General features: G+C 41.4%; 1 protein-coding gene and 1 pseudogene across 2 annotated transcripts in view; one reads left to right on the plus strand and one right to left on the minus strand.

Annotated features, from left to right (window-relative positions):
- Window positions 1-19,699, minus strand: part of FKBP5 (FKBP prolyl isomerase 5) — a 116,040-nt gene that overhangs the window by 32,547 nt on the left and 63,794 nt on the right. For both annotated transcript variants that reach the window (XM_032140221.2, XM_058432257.1), the window contains 2 exons: window positions 13,810-13,952; window positions 12,777-12,891 (listed from right to left, as the gene is read on the minus strand). In XM_032140221.2, coding sequence (XP_031996112.1) covers window positions 12,777-12,891; window positions 13,810-13,952 — 258 coding nt within the window. The remainder of the gene's footprint in view (window positions 1-12,776; window positions 12,892-13,809; window positions 13,953-19,699) is intronic.
- LOC116459635 (large ribosomal subunit protein eL36-like) lies at window positions 1,317-1,634 on the plus strand (annotated as a pseudogene).

Genomic DNA, 19,699 nt, shown 5'->3' on the forward strand with positions numbered 1-19,699 from the left:
GAGATACCACCTCACAACTGAGTCAGAATGACTATTAATAAAAAGTCAAGGCCGGGCACGGTGGCTCACGCCTTTAATCCCAGCACTTTGGGAGGCCGAGGCAGGCAGATGATGAGGTCAGGAGATCGAGACCATCCTGGCTAACATGGTGAAACCCCGTCTCTACTAAAAATATAAAAAAAAATTAGCCGGGCATGGTGGCGGGCGCCTGTAGTCCCAGCTACTCTGGAGGCTGAGGCAGGAGAATGGCGTGAACCTGGGAGGCAGAGGTTGCAGTGAGCCGAGACTGCACCACTGCTCTCTAACCTGGGCGACAGAGTGAGACTCCATCTCAAAAAAAAAAAAAAAAAAAAAAAAAATCAAAAAAGAACAGATGTTGGCAAGGTTGTGGAGAAAAGGGAATGCTTAAACACTGTTGATGAGAATGGAAATTAGTTCAGCTCCTGTGGAAAGCAGTTTGGAAATTTCTCAAAGAACTAAAAATCAAACTACCATTTGACCCAGCAATCCCATTACTGGGTATACAACCAAAGGAAAATAAATCGTTATATCAGAAAGATAGCTGGCATTTGAACTGACATGTTTACTGCAGCATTGTTTGTGTGTTTGTTTGTTTGTTTTTTGAGACAGAGTCTCACTCTGTTGCCCAGGCTGGAGTGCAGTGGCAGGATCTCAGCTGACTACAACCTCCACCTCCCAGGTTCAAGCAATTCTCCTGCCTCAGCCTCCCAAGTAGCTGGGACTACAGGTGCCCGCCACCACACCTGGCTAATTTTTGTATTTTTAGTAGAGGCAGGGTTTCACTGTGTTGGCCAGGCTGGTCTTGAACTCCTGACCTCAAATGATCCACCCACCTCGGCCTCCCAAAGTGCTAGGATTACAGGCATGAGCTACTGCACCCAGCCTGTTTTGTTTTGAGACAGGGTCTCGCTTTGTTGCCCAGGTTAGACTGCAGTGGTATAAATGTGACTCAAATGATCCTCCCACTACAGCCTCCTGAGTAGCTGGCACTACAGGCATGCACCACCATGCTTGGCTTTTTTTTTTTTTTTTTCTGTAGAAATGGGGTCTTACTGTGTTGCCCAGTTTGCTCTCAAACTCCTGGGCTCAAGTGACAGTCCCACCTTGGCCTCCCAAAGTGCTGGGATTACAGGCATGAGCCACCATGCCCAGCACAACACTTAATTTAAGTCTTAAGCACAGTTATATTCTTAATAGCAAAGACACGGAGTCAACCTAGGTGTCCATCAACGGAGGATTGGATAAAGAAAATGTGGGTTTCCTTCTGCCACGGCCACCACTGGAGAGCAGCAGCCATGGCTCTGTGCTACCCTATAGCCGTGGGCCTCAATAAGGGCCACAAGGTGACCAAGAACGTGAGGACACCCAGGCACAGCCACCCCTGCAGGCACCTGACCAAATACACCAAGCTCGTGCAGGACATGATCTGAGAGCTGTGTGGCTTCACCCCATACGAGTGGTGCACCATGGAGTTACTGAAGGTCTCCAAGGACAAATGGGCCCTCAAATTCATCAAGACAAGGGTGGGGATGCACACCCACACCAAGAGGAAGCGGGAGGAGCTGAGCAATGTCCTGGCCACCATGACAAAAGCCGCTGCCAAGAAGGACTGAGCACTCTGCCCTGCCCTCTCTCCGAAATAAAGAATAGCTTGACAGACTTGAAATAAAAAAAAAAAAAGAAAATGTGGTACATATATACTATGAAATACTATGCAGCCATAAAAAAGAATGAAAGGATATCCCCTACAGCAACACAGATGCAGCTGGAGGCCAGTATCCTAAGTGAATTAACACAGAAACAGAAAACCAAATACTGCATGTTCTCACTTGTAAGTAGGAGCTAAACCCTGAGTACACACAGACATAAAGATGGGGCAAGAGACACTGGGGACTCCAAAAGCGAAAAAGGATGGAGGGGTACAAGGGCTATACTCTATGTTCACTATCTGGATGATGGGTTCAATAGAAGCCCAAACCTCAGCATTACAGACAATATATCCATGTAACAAACTGGCACATGTCCCCCCTGAATCTTAAAATAAAATAAAAGAATTAATCAGCATAATCTCCCCTGGAACAAGAAATTAAGGCAGCTGATTGTGGTAGTACACGAGCCTGTAATCTCAACTACTTGGGAGGCTGAAGCAGGTGGATTGGTTAAGCCCTGGAGTTCAAGACTAGCTTGAGCAATATAGCAAGACCCCATCTCTAAAAGGATAAAAAAAGTTAGCTGGGTGTGCACCTGCAGTCCCAGCTACTCTGGTGGCTGAGGTGGGAGGCTGGCTTGAGGGCAGGAATTTGAGGCTGCAGTGAGCCACAACTGTGCCACTGCATGCCAGCCTGGGCCACAGAGCAAGACCTCATCTCCAAAAAATGTTTTAAAAAAGAAAATAATCTTAGACAATTTTGCCTTCCCCTCTTCATTTCCTACCCTCACCACCTTTTGTTAAAATAACCCAGAATCCAGACTGTTATTATTATTATTATTATTATTATTATTATGAGACAGAGTCTCCCTCTGTCACCCAGGCAGTGGTACAATCTTGGCTCCCTGCCACCTCTGTCTCCTGGGTTCAAGTGATTCTCCTGCCTCAGCCTCTTGAGTAGCTGGGATTACAGGCATGTGCCATCATGCCTGACTAAATTTTCTATTTTTACTAGAGATGGGGTTTTGCCATGTTGGCCAGGCTGGTCTTGAACTCCTGGCCTCAAGTGATGCACCCACTCCACCCTCCCAAAGTGTTGGGATTACAGGTGTGGGCCACTGTGCCCAGCCCAGACTGTTTCATTATTAATATTACTTTTAACATTACAGCTCTACTGCTTCAGAGATCTTTCAGGATAAATGTATCCAATATGAGAATTATTTTTTTTCTCGCTACTGTTTCTTATGCCTTGAGTTGTTGCTTCTTATTTTTTGTTTGTTTTGGTACATCCCACAGTATTTTTTTCAAAAAGAATATGAGTCTGCAAATTCCAAAAAGTTAATTTTGTTCTCGTACATAAATGACAGTTTGGCTGAGTACAGAATTCTAGGTTCAAAATACACATAGCTATAGATAATAATCAAAAGCATTGTCTTTAGTGTAATGAGTAGATTCATATTCCTTTGTACGTAGCTTGTTCTTCCCTGGCAGAGTTCAGAATTTTCTTGTAAGCTACAGAATTCAGAAATTTCACCAGGATATTCCTGGGTGAAAAACCACTCCTTCCTCCTGGGTACCACTATCAACTGGCCCTTTCAATCTTAAGACTCTTTTTCTTTTATTGCCTGTAGGAAATTTTCTATTAGATGTTTGATTGGATGCATATTACCTCTCCTGGATTTATTATCCATATCTTCTAATTTCTTTTTCACTTTTCATCCCTCTTTTTTCTTGTGTTCTGAGAAATCCTTGGCTATCTTTCAGATTACCAGATTTCGGGGACAGTCCATTTTGCTCTTCAACACGTCCTCTGAGTTTCAGTTTTGATTAATCATGCTCTAATTTCCAGAAAATTTCTTGTCCTCCCTTTCCTTTTTCAGGGAAGTTGGCTTTTTGACTATGAATTTGATGTCCTGTTAACAATTTCTGAAGACAATAATTAGTATTTTTAAAGTTCTCTTCTACTTCTTCTGTTAGTCCACTTTAGTGCTGCTTTTTTCGTGATATTTGCTGATGATTCTTTGTTGTCTGGCCGTATTATAAAGGAAGGATTCAGGATGATCAAATGACTATAGTTAGCTGTCACCGTTTTTCTAAGCAATTGGATACATTTCCATGGCAGGCCTTTCTGCAAAAGGATGGGCTGATTGCGGGGATCTAAGGGTGAAGATTTCACAAATATTTATTAAGCATTTACTACGAGCTGGGCATGATGGGCACAGGAAAGTTGACTTCAGGAGCAGAACACTTTAGCATTATATACTGTGAAAAGCTGTCTTTACACTTTTTTCCCCTTTAAATTTGTTTTAAAAGTTCAAAAAAGGCCGGGTGTGGTGGCTCATGCCTGTAATCCCAGCGCTTTGGGAGGCTGAGGCAGGTGGATCATGAGGTCAGGAGATTGAGACCATCTTGGCTAACACGGTGAAACCCCGTGTCTACTAAAAATACAAAAAAATTAGCTGGGCGTGGTGGCAGGTGCCTGTAGTCCCAGCTACTCGGGAGATTGAGGCAGGAGAATGGCGTGAACCCGGGAGGCGGAGCTTGCAGTGAGCCAAGATCACGCCATTCTACTCCAGCCTGGACGACACAGCGAGACTCCGTCTCAAAAAAAAAAAAAAAAAAAAAAAAAAAAGTTTCAAAAAATACATTCATTTTCCCCAGTCCAAGTCCTAACACTTGGAGTCTTTTGAGGAACATTTTATTTTATTATTTATTTTTAAATTTATTTTATTACTTTTCTATTTTACTTCAGAACCCGGCCTTACTGGTTTTAGCTTGGGAGAAAAAGTCACAGCCAGACCCTAGTGTAGTAGTTTTCAGTCCTTGCCTGCAAACTAGAATAATCTGGGAGTTTAAAAAAAAATACTTGTGCCTGGAGTTCCATCTTCTGAGATGTGAGATTCTTATTTAACTGGTTTGGGTGTCAGAATATTTAAAAGCTCCCTAGGTAATTCTAAATTCAGGAAAAGTTGAGAACTACTGCACTGGAGGTTTACTGGCCCCGCTGTTCCATCTTGTTTTATAACAGCCCTGATGATTGCTGCATAGCCTGCTTGGGCTCCCTCACACCAGCTGACTATGAACTTGGAGTTCCGCCTAAGCCTGTTGAGAAGAACAGTATGTACCTCTGCATAAGTACTCTTTACACCTGTCTTGGGTTGGATTTGCTGAGACTAGTTTCCATTGGTTCAACTTCATCAACTTTACATATTCCAGAAATTCTCCATAATTTCTGATCCACTCTTACATTCCTCCCCTTTCCAGCACTATTATTGATTTCTTCTTCTTCTTTTGAAAACTTTGTTCCCTCCATCTATCATTTCAGTGAGATTTGGAGAGGGAAAGGAGGTACACCAACAACTGGAACCTGTAGAACACTGTTGAAAATTTCACATTTAAAAATACTGCTGACTGTCTGCATTCTTTGCATTCAAATGTGGCTGAAAGTACTGAGAGGCAAGAGAACCACATACAGCCAGCATTTTGATGGGCCTCTTCCAACCACTAAAGTTGACAAATCAGACGATGTGAGAGACTGGGGGATGGGGGAAGAGTAACTGGTAGCTATGTAGAACCTTATGTAAGTCAGATTTGATTTTCTAAGAAAGCAAAGCTGAAAAGTAGGAATGTAGCCATAACTTGCAATTAAACTTAAGGACTGAAGTATCAGTCATCATAATCATATCAATTAGAGTACCTTAGAACACAGTAACTTTTTAAATGAAAGGAAAACTTTGAATAAAAATTACAAGACGGTCATCTTAACTGACACTAGAAAAAGCATAGGGGGACAGATTCTAAAAACTGATTTGTAACCATTAGGATCCTCATATAAAGAGTAAAAATCAAAATTTCTTTGAGAAAGAATAAATTCCATCAAACTAATCTAGGTTTTCTCTTCCACACAGAGACAAATTATGAAAAGGAAGTAAAAGTTTACAATTCAGTAAAAACCTTTTTGAGTCCATAATGTTATTCTTCCCCCAGAACCTACAGAAATGTGATTTAGATAAGATTACTATTAAGATATATGATTAATTTGAAGACTGTTATTAGAGGCAATTTTAGGTCTCTAATAACCATGGTAAAGCCAAGAGGATTTGCTGATGGATGACATGTAGGAGATAAGAAAAAGAGGAGTCAGCCAGGCACAGTGGCTCACGCCTGTAATCCCAGCACTTAGGGAGGCCAAGGTAGGTGGATCACCTGAGATCAGGAGTTCAAGACCAGTCTGGCTAACATGATGAAACCTCGTCTTTGCTAAAAATACAAAAATCAGCTGGGCGTGGTGGCACATGCCTGTAGTCCTAGCTACTCGGGAGGATGAGGTGAGAGAATCACTTGAACCCGGGAGGCAGCAGTTGCAGTGAGCTAAGACATGCCATTGCACTCCAGCCTGGCCCACTGCACCCCAGCCTGGGCAACAGAAAAAAAGAGGAGTCAAGGATCTTTTTCCTTAGATCAATTAAAAGGAAGCAAAACAAATTAGTGAAACACAATATATAGGGTAGAAGAAATTAAGTGTCCACTAAATGTCTGACACTCTTCTTCATAACTGTATTAGTCCATTCTCATGCTGCCATGAAGAACTGCCCGAGACTGGGTAATTTACAAAGAAAAGAGGTTTAATTGACTCACAGTTTCACATGGCTGGGGAAGCCTCAGGAAACTTACAATCATGGCAGAAGGGGAAGCAAACATGCCCTTCTTCACATGGCTGCAGGAGAGAGAAAAGCCAGCAGGGTTTCCCTGCCAGACACTTATAAAACCATCAGATCTCGTGAGAACTCACTCTATCATGAGAACAGCATGGGAGAAACTGCCCCTCGATTCAGTTACCTCCCACTGGGTCTTTCCCACGACATGTGGGGATTATAGAAACTACAATTCAAGATGAGATTTGGGTAGGCACACAGCCAAACTGTATCACTGTTACACAACCCGTGGGAGTGAAAATTATTCCCATTTGACAGATTAAAAAAACTGAATGCTCCATGTAGTTAAGTAACTTGTCTAAAGTCATAAAAGTATCAGGTAGCAATTCCAAGATTCAAAACTCAAGTCCATCACTTTCAAAGCCTATCTGTCCCCTCCTCCACATCACTTCATTGTCTCTTTACACAGAAATGACAGAAATTTAGTAAATCACGTATCTATAACAACACATTGTAATGGGTGATCAGTGTCTATCGTTCTTGTTCATTCTACAGCCAGCTTTAGTTCCAGGTTTTACTTATTTTATTTTATTTATTTATTTTTTTGAGACGGAGTTTCCCTCTGTCAGCCAGGCTGGAGTGCAGTGGCGCGATCTCTGCTCACTGCAACCTCTGCCTCCTAGGATCAAGCAATTCTCCTGCCTCAGCCTCCCAAGTAGCTGGGATTACAGGTGTCCACCACCACTCCCAGCTAATTGTTTGTATTTTTAGTAGAGATGGGGTTTTGCCACGTTGGCCAGACTGGTCTCAAATTCCTGACCTCAGGTGATCTGCCCACCTCAGCCTCCCAAAGTGCTGGGATTACAGGCGTGAGCCACCGCACCTGGCCTAGTTCCAGGTTTTATATCTGGTTTCACATCTAAGTATATTTGGTGATGCTATAAAGAAAAGGCAAACCAGTAAAGATTGAGAAGATTTCAAAAAGAATAAGATGATCTTGGTTTTGAACAGGACCACCTTTAGGGTAATCTTTGTTCTCCTCCCCCAGATAGCTAACTTGTTTAAAGGAGGAAAAACCAGGACATTTTAACCTTGACAAATGAAAGTATGACACAATAAATTTCTATAAAATAGATTTGTTCCAGAAAACCAAGAAGGTCTTTTGAGTGAAAAAGTAAAATCAACCATTTACTCCAAAATTTCCCAGGAAAGTACATTCTAACAAGATGAAAGACAAAAGATTAGTCATTGCCCTTTCTTTTGTTCTTTCTCTTTTTTTTAAACTGAGACAGAGGCTTGTTCTGTTGCTCAGGCTGTAGTACAGTGGCATGATCACAACTCTTTGTAGCCTTGAACTCCTGGGCTCAAGAGATCCTCCTGCCTCAGTCTTCTGGGTAGCTGGGACTAGAGGCATGTGCCATCACATGTGGCTAAACGTTAAATTTTTTGTAGCGACAAGGTCTCTATGTTGCTCAGAATGGTCTCAAATTCTTGAAGTCAAGCCATCCTCCTGCCTCAGCCTCCCAAAGTGCTAGGATTACAGGTGTGAGCCACCACGCCTGGCTCCCTTTGTTAACAGAAACAGAAAAAATAAAATGACATAAAACGTAATAAAATACAGGAAGAAAAACCAGGATCTAATGATATAACTAATGAGACTGGAATAGGGTGGAAATAATGGGGAAATGGGAACAGGTTAATAAGGATGAGGGGAAAATGACACTTTTGAGTATATCGTTTTTTATATAGTTTAAAATCATGGTAATGTTTCACACATCCAAAATAAAACAAATAATTAAAATTAACCAGAGCATGGCGGGAACCCAAAATGGAATAACGGTAACAAATGAATAATTTGTTACAATTGAGTAACACAATCACATAGAAGGGGGTGAGGAAGAAAGACATTACCTCAGTTGGAAAGCAAATGTTTTGAATACACACTATAAGACTGATGACAAAAGGTACTATACGCAAATATTTCGTAAAGTCAGTTTGTCACAGGGGTCTAGGTTAGCAATTCAAAACCACCTTACATATACACTAGGATGGGAGCAATGAGTATGCTGTGGAGAATGAGAGCACTTTCTCACTTCTGGAGAATGGAGTTTAAAATGAGCAAACGGCAAGTAAACTTGCGGTGTTGGATTGGAACTGGAACTGCAACTGCCAGTGAGTATTCATGGTTTTTAACATAAACATACAGGCTGTCCAGGCACGGTGGCTCATTCCTGTAATCCCAGCACTTTGGGAGGCCGAGACAGGCAGATTACGAGGTCAGGAGTTCGAGACCAGCCTGACCAACATGGTGAAACCCCATCTCTACTGAAAATACAAAAATAGCTGGGCGTGGTGGCACGCACCTGTAATCCCAGCTACTCCGGAGACTGAGACAGGAGAATCACTTGAACCTGGGAGGCGGAAGTTGCAGTGAGCTGAGATTGCACCACTGCACTCCAGCCTGGGCAACAGAGTGAGACTCTTCCTCAAAAAACAAAGCAAAACAACAACAACTATATATATACACACACACACACACACAGGCTGATGTAGAAATACATATAGATGTATATGTATGTATGTTGAGGTCCATATATTCTCTATCTCTCTGTCTGCTAAGGGGGTCTAGGAATGATGATATCCCATAGCAGGAGCAAACCTAGCACTCAGATCTTGGTTTCTAAATGCCTTTCTCCAATAAAAGGAATCAGGGCTCTTTGGAGAAATGGTTGGTTCCAGGTCTGGGGCAGGAAAATTTTAAGATGAGCCATGAATGTCTTGTGGTACCAGAAAGTAAGGAAGTGCTTAAAAAAAAAGGGATAATATTGAAAGGACACAAAAACAAACATAAAGGAGTTTCCAATGGTCAAATCTGGAACAATCTGAACAACAAAATAAATAAGAATAGTAATGAATAATAACTTACAGAATAAATATACACAGGTCCATAATGATATAAATATACAGTAGGATTCAAATTAATGTAGAGAGAATAACAGCAATAGAAAATTTACCATTAGTCAAATGCCACAGTAATAACTGTTGCAAGCAAAAATCAACAAATGTCAAAATGAGTGTGTCAAGTTGTGATATAAAACAAGATAGTACTTCACTCCTAATACTTTTTAATTACAAAGGGAAAATAGTAACTTTGCAGTAGTGAAACATGGTTTCCCATCTTAACCCAGTGTTCTAAGGTAACATCACCAGTAATGAGACATCAATATCACGTACCTCTTCATAATGATGAAAGGCACAACATCACTTCAGTGGTATTTTCAAAAAACGCATAACCTCAATCTAAAAACATCCCAGAAACCCAAATTGAGGGATATTCTACAAAATGGTCAGTTGTATTCAAAATAGTAAAGTAGGCTGGGTGCGGTGGCTCACGCCTGTAATCCCAGCACTTTGGGAGGCTGAGGCAGGTGTATCACCCAAGGTCAGGAGCTCGAGGACCAGCCTGACTAACTGGTGAAACCCTGTCTCTAATAAAAATACAAAAATTAGTCAGGCATGGTGGTGTGCGCCTATAGTCCCAGCTACTTGGGAGGCTGAGACAGGAGAATTGCTTGAACCCAGGAGGTGGAGGTTGCGGTGAGCTGCGATAGCATCACTGCACTCCAGGCTGGATGACACAGCAAGACTCCATCTCAAAAATAAATAAATAAATAAATAAATAAATACATACATACATACATACATACATACATACATACATACATACAATGCTGGATCCTGAGTTAGATCTTAGACCAGAAAACGACAGTAGTGTAGTAACTGGTGAAATTCAAATAAGATGTGGAAAACAGTTACTGGTACTACATCAATGTTAACTTCCTGGTTTTGATAAATGTACTGTGATTAGGTAAGATGTTAACATTTAGAGGAAGCTGTGTGAAGCATATAAGGGAATGCTCTATACTAGTTTTGCAACTTTTCTGTAATTCTAAAATTATTTCAAAACAAAAAGTTAAAAAAAAAATGGACTCCCATCGCAAGTATTACCAAAAGCAAGATCTGATTTAATTTAGTATGCTCTAAAGAAATCTCCACAGTGGTAATTTTGTGGTATTGTCTATAATTGGGAAAAGTTTTTCCTCTTAGTTGACAAAACGCTCCAGTTTAAAAATATGTATTATAAATTACTGAATCTAGGGAGTGCCTGTATCCACAGGAGTAAACCTCTACCTTTGTACATACATTTGAAATTTTTCATAAGAAAAATTTAAAATACACATTATAGACAAGCTTAAGTGCTTACTAATACAGTGAAGATGATTTTCTATCATTCCTACAATTTTGTAAATATTTAGAATTCTATGATGGAGTTTTAGGGCTAGTAGGACCTTAAAAATCAAGAGGTTCAACCTTGCCTCACTGCATAGGAAGGAGGCTAATGCCCAGAGGTGAGGTCTAGTTGGAGCCAGCCTGAGGCCAGGGCTGAGGCTGGAACCCTATCTCCCAACTCCTAGTCTGGAGCTATTTCCCTGATATTCTACATTTAAAGCTCTTCACGTATTCAAAAACTTATCCCAAATGGCAATTTGGGATAAATAATATTTGTAACTGCTTCCCAAAACAACAGAATTTAAACTGATTTGCCAGACTCGTAGAAATGAAATATGGGTTGAAAATAGTATATACTTTAAAAATAAGAAACTCAGCTATTCTTGTTTTCTGTTTAAATGAACTCTTTACTGTTTTTTTAATTTATTTATTTTAAAGAGACAAGGTCTCACTATGGTGCCTAGGCTAGAGTGCACTGGCTATTCACTGGTATAATCATAGCACGCTATAGCCTCAAACTCCTGGCCTCTAGTGATCCTCTCATCTCAGCCTCCCAAGTAGCTGGGACTACAGGTGCACACCATTACACCTGGCTTTTGAAATCATTTTAAACAGACCTTTTATAATAATAGTTCATGTTCCCATCCTTGTTGAATGATTTTTGTTCTTAATGGAAGTATTTCTCTGTTTTCTCACAACTCTCTTTTGAAGGATTTCAGCTCACTAATGACACTTCTCAAGCATTTATCCATGCAGAAAGCCTTTACTGAACACCAAATGTGTGTCATGCACTGCAGGTAATGCTGAAAACAAAAGGATGAAGAACGATTCTGGTCCTCAAGCACTCAAAAGTATACTGGGAGAAATGGGCAAATACTGATTACAATGTAAAGTGACAAGTAGTATACACAGTGGTATATATAATTTGATCCAGAAGGGAAGAAGAGTTAGCTGTCTGAGTCCTCAGAGCTGCCCCTACTCCCACTTAGCAAATGAAGAAACGGAATAGCTTCAGGTTACTCAATAAGCACCAAAGCAGGACTTGAACCTAGGTCTCCTGATATGGAATAGAATGAACATTATTATCCAATATTGATCTAAATGATGAACTATTTTTTTATCTTGATGACAGCTGATGAGATGGATTTGAGTCCTAAAGGGGATTATAATCTACTGCTCTGTTTAGTAACTCTGTAACCCTGGGCAATTTATTTAACATCTCTGAATTAACTTTTCTCATCTGGGGACAAGAAATTTTACCTCTTAAGGTTGTGAGAAATAAACGAACAAATATATCAGGCAACTAATATAGTTGTTGGCACACCAGAGAGTCCATAGATTGAGAATTTCTTGTGGATGGAATTACTTTGTATTCGTTTTTGAGTTTGTAGAGGCTGGTAGCATGCTTGCCACATAGATGTTGAATTAATATTTACTAAATAAAATTATTAAATAAATGTTGAACCTGAAACTTTTTTTTTTTTTTTTTTTTGGACAGAATCTTGCTCTCTGCTGTAGTGTTGATTTCCAGAACTCAAGTGATTCTTCCACCTCAGCCTCCCAAGTAGCTGGGACTACAGGGACGTGCCACCACACTTGACTAATTCTCTTGATGCTTTTTAGTAGAGATGGGGCCTCACTATGTTGTCCTGGCTGGTCTCGAATTCCTAAGCTCAAGAGATCCTCCTGCCTCAGCCTCCCACAGTGCTGGAATTACAGGCATGAGCCACTGTGCCCGGCTAAGACTATCTTTGAGATATATTCAATACTTTCTTTTTTGAGACAGTCTCGCTTTGTCACTCAGGCTGGAGTGCAGTAGCACCATCTCGGCTCACTGCAACCCCCACCTCCCGGGTTCAAGTGATTCTTGTGCCTCAGCCTCCCGAGTAGCTGGGATTACAGGCATGCACCACCACACCTGGCTAGTTTTTTGTATTTTTAGTAGAGATGGGGTTTCGCCATGCTGGCCAGGCTGGTCTCAAACTCCTGAGCTCAGGCAATCCACCCACCTCGACCTTCCAAAGTGCTGGGATTACAGGCGTGAGTCACTGTGCTCAGCCGATATATTCATTTCTATAAACATTTTTTTTTTAAAGTCTCCATTTCGTCCACATAAATGGCCCAATTTTTAAGGACTAGTTCCCTCTTACTTTAATACTTACTTTCTACTGTTGCTCCTTCGTTTGGATTTGAATATCCCTCTCCTTTCCGTTTGGTTCTCCGGATAATGCCTCCATCTTCAAATAAATCCTCTCCTTTGAAATCAAGGAGCTCAATCTAGAAAGAAAAAAGGAATTCAGCTGAGAAAAGACCAAATAAAGCCAAATTAACATATGTGAAGTCAAGGGCAACCAATTATTTCATTTTACAAAATAAAGCTGTTTTAAAATATATACATTCATCTATGCATCTTAATTATTGGAAAAGTAGCAAAAAAAAAAAACCACTATACTTTTCCATACTTGGAAAGAATTTCATGTAATGATAATGTCTAGAACTATATCCTAAGGGACTGCAGTGCAAAGATAGGAAATACTAGGAAAACTACCTTGTGGGCAAAAAGCCAGAGCTACAAGGTGCTGGTGTAGAACTATTTTGTTTGATGCCACAACTTTCCCATCCTGGGTTTATGGAGTTCCCTTCTCAAAATGTAAGAATAAATCTCATGAATGTGGCCTACGACTGATTAAAGGTGTATTTTACCTAGCTGGGGTGGTTCTTAAAAATCAAGTTTTGCCAAATATATGTAATTCAACACAGGATGAATGATGTTTTATCACCACCAACGGCTTCTAGAGAAGTGAGATCTGTGACATATAAATTTTTATAATATGTAAATACCCTGCAACTTGACATAGGTATATTTCAACATTTATCGCCAACATTTCCATCCTGTACTCTGGTCAGTGTGAATATGTCACACTCACACCATGGACCAGAATCTTTATTTCTCAGTGTAGTGTCTTTTGTTTATTTGGATATGACCTTTTTGTGCTAGAAACACGTTTCTAAGAAAGCACTGGCACACGCACCCTTGGGTTTGTGGGAAACAATTCAAGAAGCCATGCTCCAAAATAAGTAAGTTGGATCTGATTCTCTATAGCAAGCTTAGCTCCTTTTCCCACTGCCTGTTGCTTCAAAGCCATTCCTATTGTAGAGCAGATGCTGACAAGGCAACATCACACACATACTTGCCTCAAAAAAGAGAGTTGCATTCGAGGGAATTTTAGGGAGACTGCCAGCCGAGCCATATGCATATTCTGGTTTGCACAGTAAATGGCATATCTCTCCTTTCTTCATGGTAGCCACCCCAATGTCCCATGCCTTGATGACTTGGCCTAAGAGAAAGGAAAAGGTAGTTGAAAGTTATAAGCCCTATTTAAAAAGATTTAACTTTCATAAAACAAAAGTTCAAATTTCCAGTTTTTCATACTACATACTCAGCTAGAAAGCATGGGCTACAAGATGACAGAGTGCTACATACAAATAAATAATTTTTTTTGAAGGCTATCATAAAACATTCCCTGTTGATCGGCCCAGCACTTTGGGAGTCTGAGGTGGGAGGACTGCTTGAGTCCAGGAGTTTGAGACCAGCCTGGGCAACACAGCAAGACCTCATCTCTTAAAAGAAAAACAACAACAAAAAAAACCCTAAAGAACACAGCTGGGTATGGTGCACACCTGTAGTCCCAGCTACTCTGGAGGCTGTGGTGGGAGGACTGCTTGAGTCTGGGAGCCCAGGAGGTTGAGGCTTCAGTGAGTCATGATTATGCCACTGCACTCTAGCCTGGGTGACAGAGTGAGACCCTGTCTCAAAAAGGATTCCCTGCTGAAAGGGATGAAAGTAGTATAAATTCCTCAACTACTCAAAAATTAAGTCTTTGAAAACTGGTGGTAACATTATCCATGAAATATGGCTATGTTGCAATTGTTGCTTAATTTATCATTTCAACTATAATAAGCGCACATTTTCTAGGCAGAGATAGAACAAAAATAGTATTGAAAAATAGAGTTTGTCCTAAGGAAGCTTATAATTTAGTTGGGTAGACAAAAAAACAACAAAACAAGAAGTAACCAGAACAGTATAAATTGCATAAAAGGCTCCATGAAACACATTTCTTCTCAAAATTTAGAATCAGAAAAATGTTCCTTTAAACAAAAACATATGTGTCTTTTTGTCAAACCACAACTACAGAACTTAAAATATTTTATTTTTTGCCTACTTCCAGGAAACTAAGTTAAATTTACTGCTCAATTGTAGAACTATATTAGGCTATATAATTGTAATCTCAATGTTTTTATAGTTCCTATGATGTGCATCATTATCTTACTGTAAGCAGTATCAAGTCCTTTCGGAAACAATAGAAAATTTAGGCAATTTAAAAGGCTAAATTACATTTTGATGGGGCATGGTGGCTCACGCCTGTAATCCCAGCACTTCGGGAGGCCAAGGCGGGCGGATCACTTGAAGCCAGGAATTCAAGCCTGGCCAACATGGTGAAACCCCCTCTCTACTAAAAATACAAAAATTAGCCAGGCGTGGTAGTGCGTGCCTGTAATCCCAGCTACTTGGGAGGCTGAGGCAGGAGAATCGCTTGAACCTGGGAGGTAGAGGTTGCAGTGAGTAGAGATCATGCTACTGCACTCCAGCCTGGGCGACACAGCAAGACTCTGTCTCAAAAAAAAAAAAAAAAGGCTAAATTACAAATGAAGTACTCTGTCAATCAAAAATATTAAGTATCTGGGGGCTGGGCACGTTGGCTCACGCCTGTAATCCCAGCACTTTGGGAAGCCAAAGCGGGCAGATCCCTTGAACTCAAGAGTTTGAGACCAGCCCAGGCAACATGGTGAAACCCCATCTCCACAAAAAAAATATTTAAAAAATGAGCCAGGCGTGGTGGTGCTTGCCAGCTACTCAGCAGGCTGAGGAGGGAGGACTGCTTGAGTCCAGGAGGTCGAGGTTGCAGTGAGCTGAGATCATGCCACTGCACTCCAGCCTGGACAGCAGAGTGGAGACCCTGACCTGTCTCAAAAAAACAAAAATGTAAGTATTCAAAGTAGGATCAGATAAGAGATGAACCCCAGAGGAAGTGAATTTGAAGTGAGCTGGTGGTAGGATATTAGGACAAGGGAAACCCTACATAACAGTATGTAAGCAGGGATAGATAAACTATCTGTCATTCATGACTTTAGCTTAATCTTCATTAAATATTATAACTTTTCAAAATGTCAGCTACATTTATTTCAGTTAAAAATATATGTAAGTGGCCAGGAATAGTGGCTCATACCTGTCATCTCAGCATTTTGGAAGGCCAAGCAGGAGCATCCACTTGAGCCCAAGAGTTTTAAGACCGGCCAGGGCAACATAGTGAAACTCCATCTCTACAAAAATTTTAAAAATTAGTGCGGCATGGTGGCATATGCTTGTAGCTCCAGCTACTTTGGAGGTTAAGACAGGAGAATAGCTTGAGCCTAGGAGTAAGAGGCTACGGTGAGCAATGATTATGTCACTGCACTCCAGACTAGGTGACAGAGCGAGACTCCGTCTCAAAAAAAAAAAAAAAAAAAAAAAAAAAAATCAAGTAATACATGCCTATTATTAAAACATCCATGAAAGAGATGGAAAGTAAAGCTGAAAGGCCATCCATCTGCTCCTTATAAGTCACTGTTACGTTTCTTTGGTATCCTACTGTGTGCTGTCACTTTTTAAAAAAATTTAAAATACAAATGACAGCAAACTAGACATTCAGTTCTGAACTACTTTTTCATTTATTATATATCTTCATCCTCTTTCTCCATCAGTAGAAAGGAGGATGTATATTTTAGAGGTCAAAAATGCAGCATACTCTAACTTCAGAATACGTGGATTTGAATACCAAGTTTGCCCTTTACTATCTGTGTAAACTTGTGCAAGTTATTTAATCTCTGTGCTTTGTCTCCTCACCTGCAAAATGTAAATAATAACAGTACTTGCCATATATTAATACTTGTTTTAAGAATTATTAGATAAGGCCGGGCGCGGTGGCTCACGCCTGTAATCGCAGCACTTTGGGAGGCCAAGGCGGGCGGATCACGAGGTCAGGAGATCGAGACCACCCTGGCTAACATGGTGAAACCCCATCTCCACTAAAAATACAAAAAATCAGCCAGGCATGGTGGCGGGCGCCTGTAGTCCCAGCTACTCGGGAGGCTGAGGCAGGAGAATGGCGTGAGCCTGGGAGGCACAGCTTTCAGTGAGCCGAGATCGCACCACTGCACTCCAGCCCAGGCGAAAGAGCAAGACTCCGTCTCAAAAAATAAAAAATAAAAAAGAATTATTAGATAAAACACATCAAATGCATGGCACGGTGCCTGGCACATAATATGTATTTGATAAAGGAAAGACATCATCATCATAATAAATGCAAATAGACCTACCTCATTCTTAATGGGTGTATAATACTACAATCTTCTATTGATGCATATATTACCAACAGTAATCTAATGAGACTACTTGTCCATGTATGTTTGCCTACTTTGGATAAATATATTTGGAGGGTAATTTCCTGGAAGTGCAAAGATGATATGCATTTTAAATTTGATAGTTATTGCCCAACTGTCTTTATGAAATGGCTACTTTTTTTTTTTTTAAGAGACAGGGTCTTGCTCTGTCACACAGACTAGAGTGCAGTGGTGTGAGTATAGCTTACTGCAGCCTCAACTTCCCAGGCTCAAGCAGTCCTCCCACCATAGCCTCCCAAGTAGCTGGGACTACAGACATGTATCACCACATTAGGCTAATTTTCTTCTTCTTCTTCTTTTTTTTTTTTTTTTGTAGACAGAGTCTCACCATGTTGCCCAGGCTGGTCTTGAACTCCTGGGCTCAAGAGAACCTCCTGCCTCTGCCTCCCTAGTAGCTAGGACTACAGGTGAATACCACCATGCTTTTCTGTAGATATGGAGTCTTGCTACATTGCCCAGGTTGGTCTTGAACTCCTAGCCTCAAGTGATACTCCTGCTTCAACTTTCCAAAGTTCTGGGATTAAAGGTGTGAGCCATTGCATCAGCCCAGTTTTTTTCCTTTTTAAGAGACAGGGTCTTGCTATGTTGCTCAGGCTGGACTCAAACTCCTAGCTCAAGTGATCCTCCCACCTCAGCTTCTGAGTGGCTGAGACTACAGGCACCTGGCTTCAACTGATTCTTAACAACAGTTTGAGAAAGAAAAAGCAGCCTCCCCAACATCTGGAAACTGCTTGAACACTTACAGCTGGACCTCAGTGCTGTCTGACGCTGGCCTAGGGATCATAGGGAGGCCACATTATTCTCCTGTGGGACATAAACAATCTCGCAAAATATCAACATGAGACAAGGTCACTCTGAGACTGTGTTCAAGTGAGACAAAACAAAAATACTTCAAAATTTTGTCTGGCTGGGCGCGGTGGCTCACGCCTGTAATCCTAGCTACTTGGGAGGCTGAGGCAGGAGAATTGCTTGAACCTGAGAGGTGGAGGTTGCAGTGAGCTGAGATCACGCCACTGCACTCCAGCCCCATTTCAAAAAAGAAAAAAAAAATTTTTTTTGTCTAAGCCCAGAGGAAAAAAACAAGGTCACTGAGCATTTTACAAAATACCAAACATCCCCCTCTCCTGGCTAATATGAGTGACTGCTGCTTCTCTACCAGTTCTAGCTTTGGTCTCACTCTACTCTAGTTGGCCCACATCCTAATAAGATTTATTAAGATACCCAAACATAAATCACTCCACATCCTAACAGCATCCAATCGAGAAAGCTCTGCTTTCTTAAACTCCCCAAAATCACCTAATACAAGCCCAAGTCCTATAAAATATTCCTTCTAACACTCTTACTGAGATACTCCACAGTTCGCATGGTGTGCATCCTCCCTCACAAGTAATGAACGAACGTGTTCAACTATAGGTGTGTTCCTAGTGGTCTGTGGCTGCAGGGCACTGACAAGGCCCACTCACTGATGGCAGCAGCGTGTGGGACCACACCACAGAACAGGAAACCAGTTGTATCACTCAGTATATATGCAAACAGAATGGAGAGCATCAATTAGTCTGGAGTGGGTTAAGCAAGCTTCTACACCACATTTCCTTAGGTTAAATTCCTAGATGTAGAATTACTGGACCAAAAGCATAAATATTTTCTTCTTTTTGAGACAGGGTCTCACTTTGTTACCCAGGCTGGAGTGCAGTGGCACGATCTTGGCTCATGGCAACCTCTGCCTCCAGGGTTCAAGCGATTCTCGTGCCTCGGACTCCCAAGTAGCTGGGATTACAGGCACGTGCCACTACGCTTAGGTAATTTTTGTATTTTTTGGTAGAGACAGGGTTTCACCATGTTGGTCAGGCTGGTCTCAAACCCCTGACCTCAAGTGGTCTGCCCACCTCGGCCTCCCGAAGTGCTGGGATTACAGGTGTGAGCCACCATGCCCAACCCCCAAAGCATAAACATTTTAAAGGTTCTTCATCTTCAGGATCTCAGTCATAGGTAACATACACCAAGAATAGGCCAGTGCAGTGGCTCACGCCTGTAATCCCAGCACTTTGGGAGGCCGAGGCAGGCAGATCACGAGGTCAGGAGATCGAGACCATCCTGGCTAACATGATGAAACTCCGTCTCTACTAAAAATACAAAAAATTAGCCAGGCATGGTGGTGGGCGCCTGTAGTCCCAGCTACTTGGGAGGCTGAGGCAGGAGAATGGCGTGAACCCGGGAGGCGGAGCTTTCAGTGAGCCGAGATCGCGCCACTGCACTCCAGCCTGGGTGACAGAGCAAGACTCCGTCTCAAAAAAAAAACAAAACAAAACAAAACAAAACAAAACAAAAAACACCAAGAATATATAATGTCAATTTATTTTATTTATTTATTTATTTTTTTTGAGACAGAGTCTCACTTTGTCACCCAGACTGGGGTGCAGTGGCATAATCTCTGCTCACCACAAGCTCCACTTCCCGGGTTCACGCCATTCTCCTGCCTCAGCCTCCCAAGTAGCTGGGACTACAGGCGCCCACCACCATGCCTGGCTAATTTTTTGTATTTTTAGTAGAGACGGAGTTTCATCATGTTAGCCAGGATGGTCTC

The sequence above is a fragment of the Hylobates moloch genome, unplaced genomic scaffold (assembly GCF_009828535.3).
Source record: "Hylobates moloch isolate HMO894 unplaced genomic scaffold, HMol_V3 SCAFFOLD_20, whole genome shotgun sequence".
Lineage (NCBI taxonomy): Eukaryota > Metazoa > Chordata > Mammalia > Primates > Hylobatidae > Hylobates > Hylobates moloch.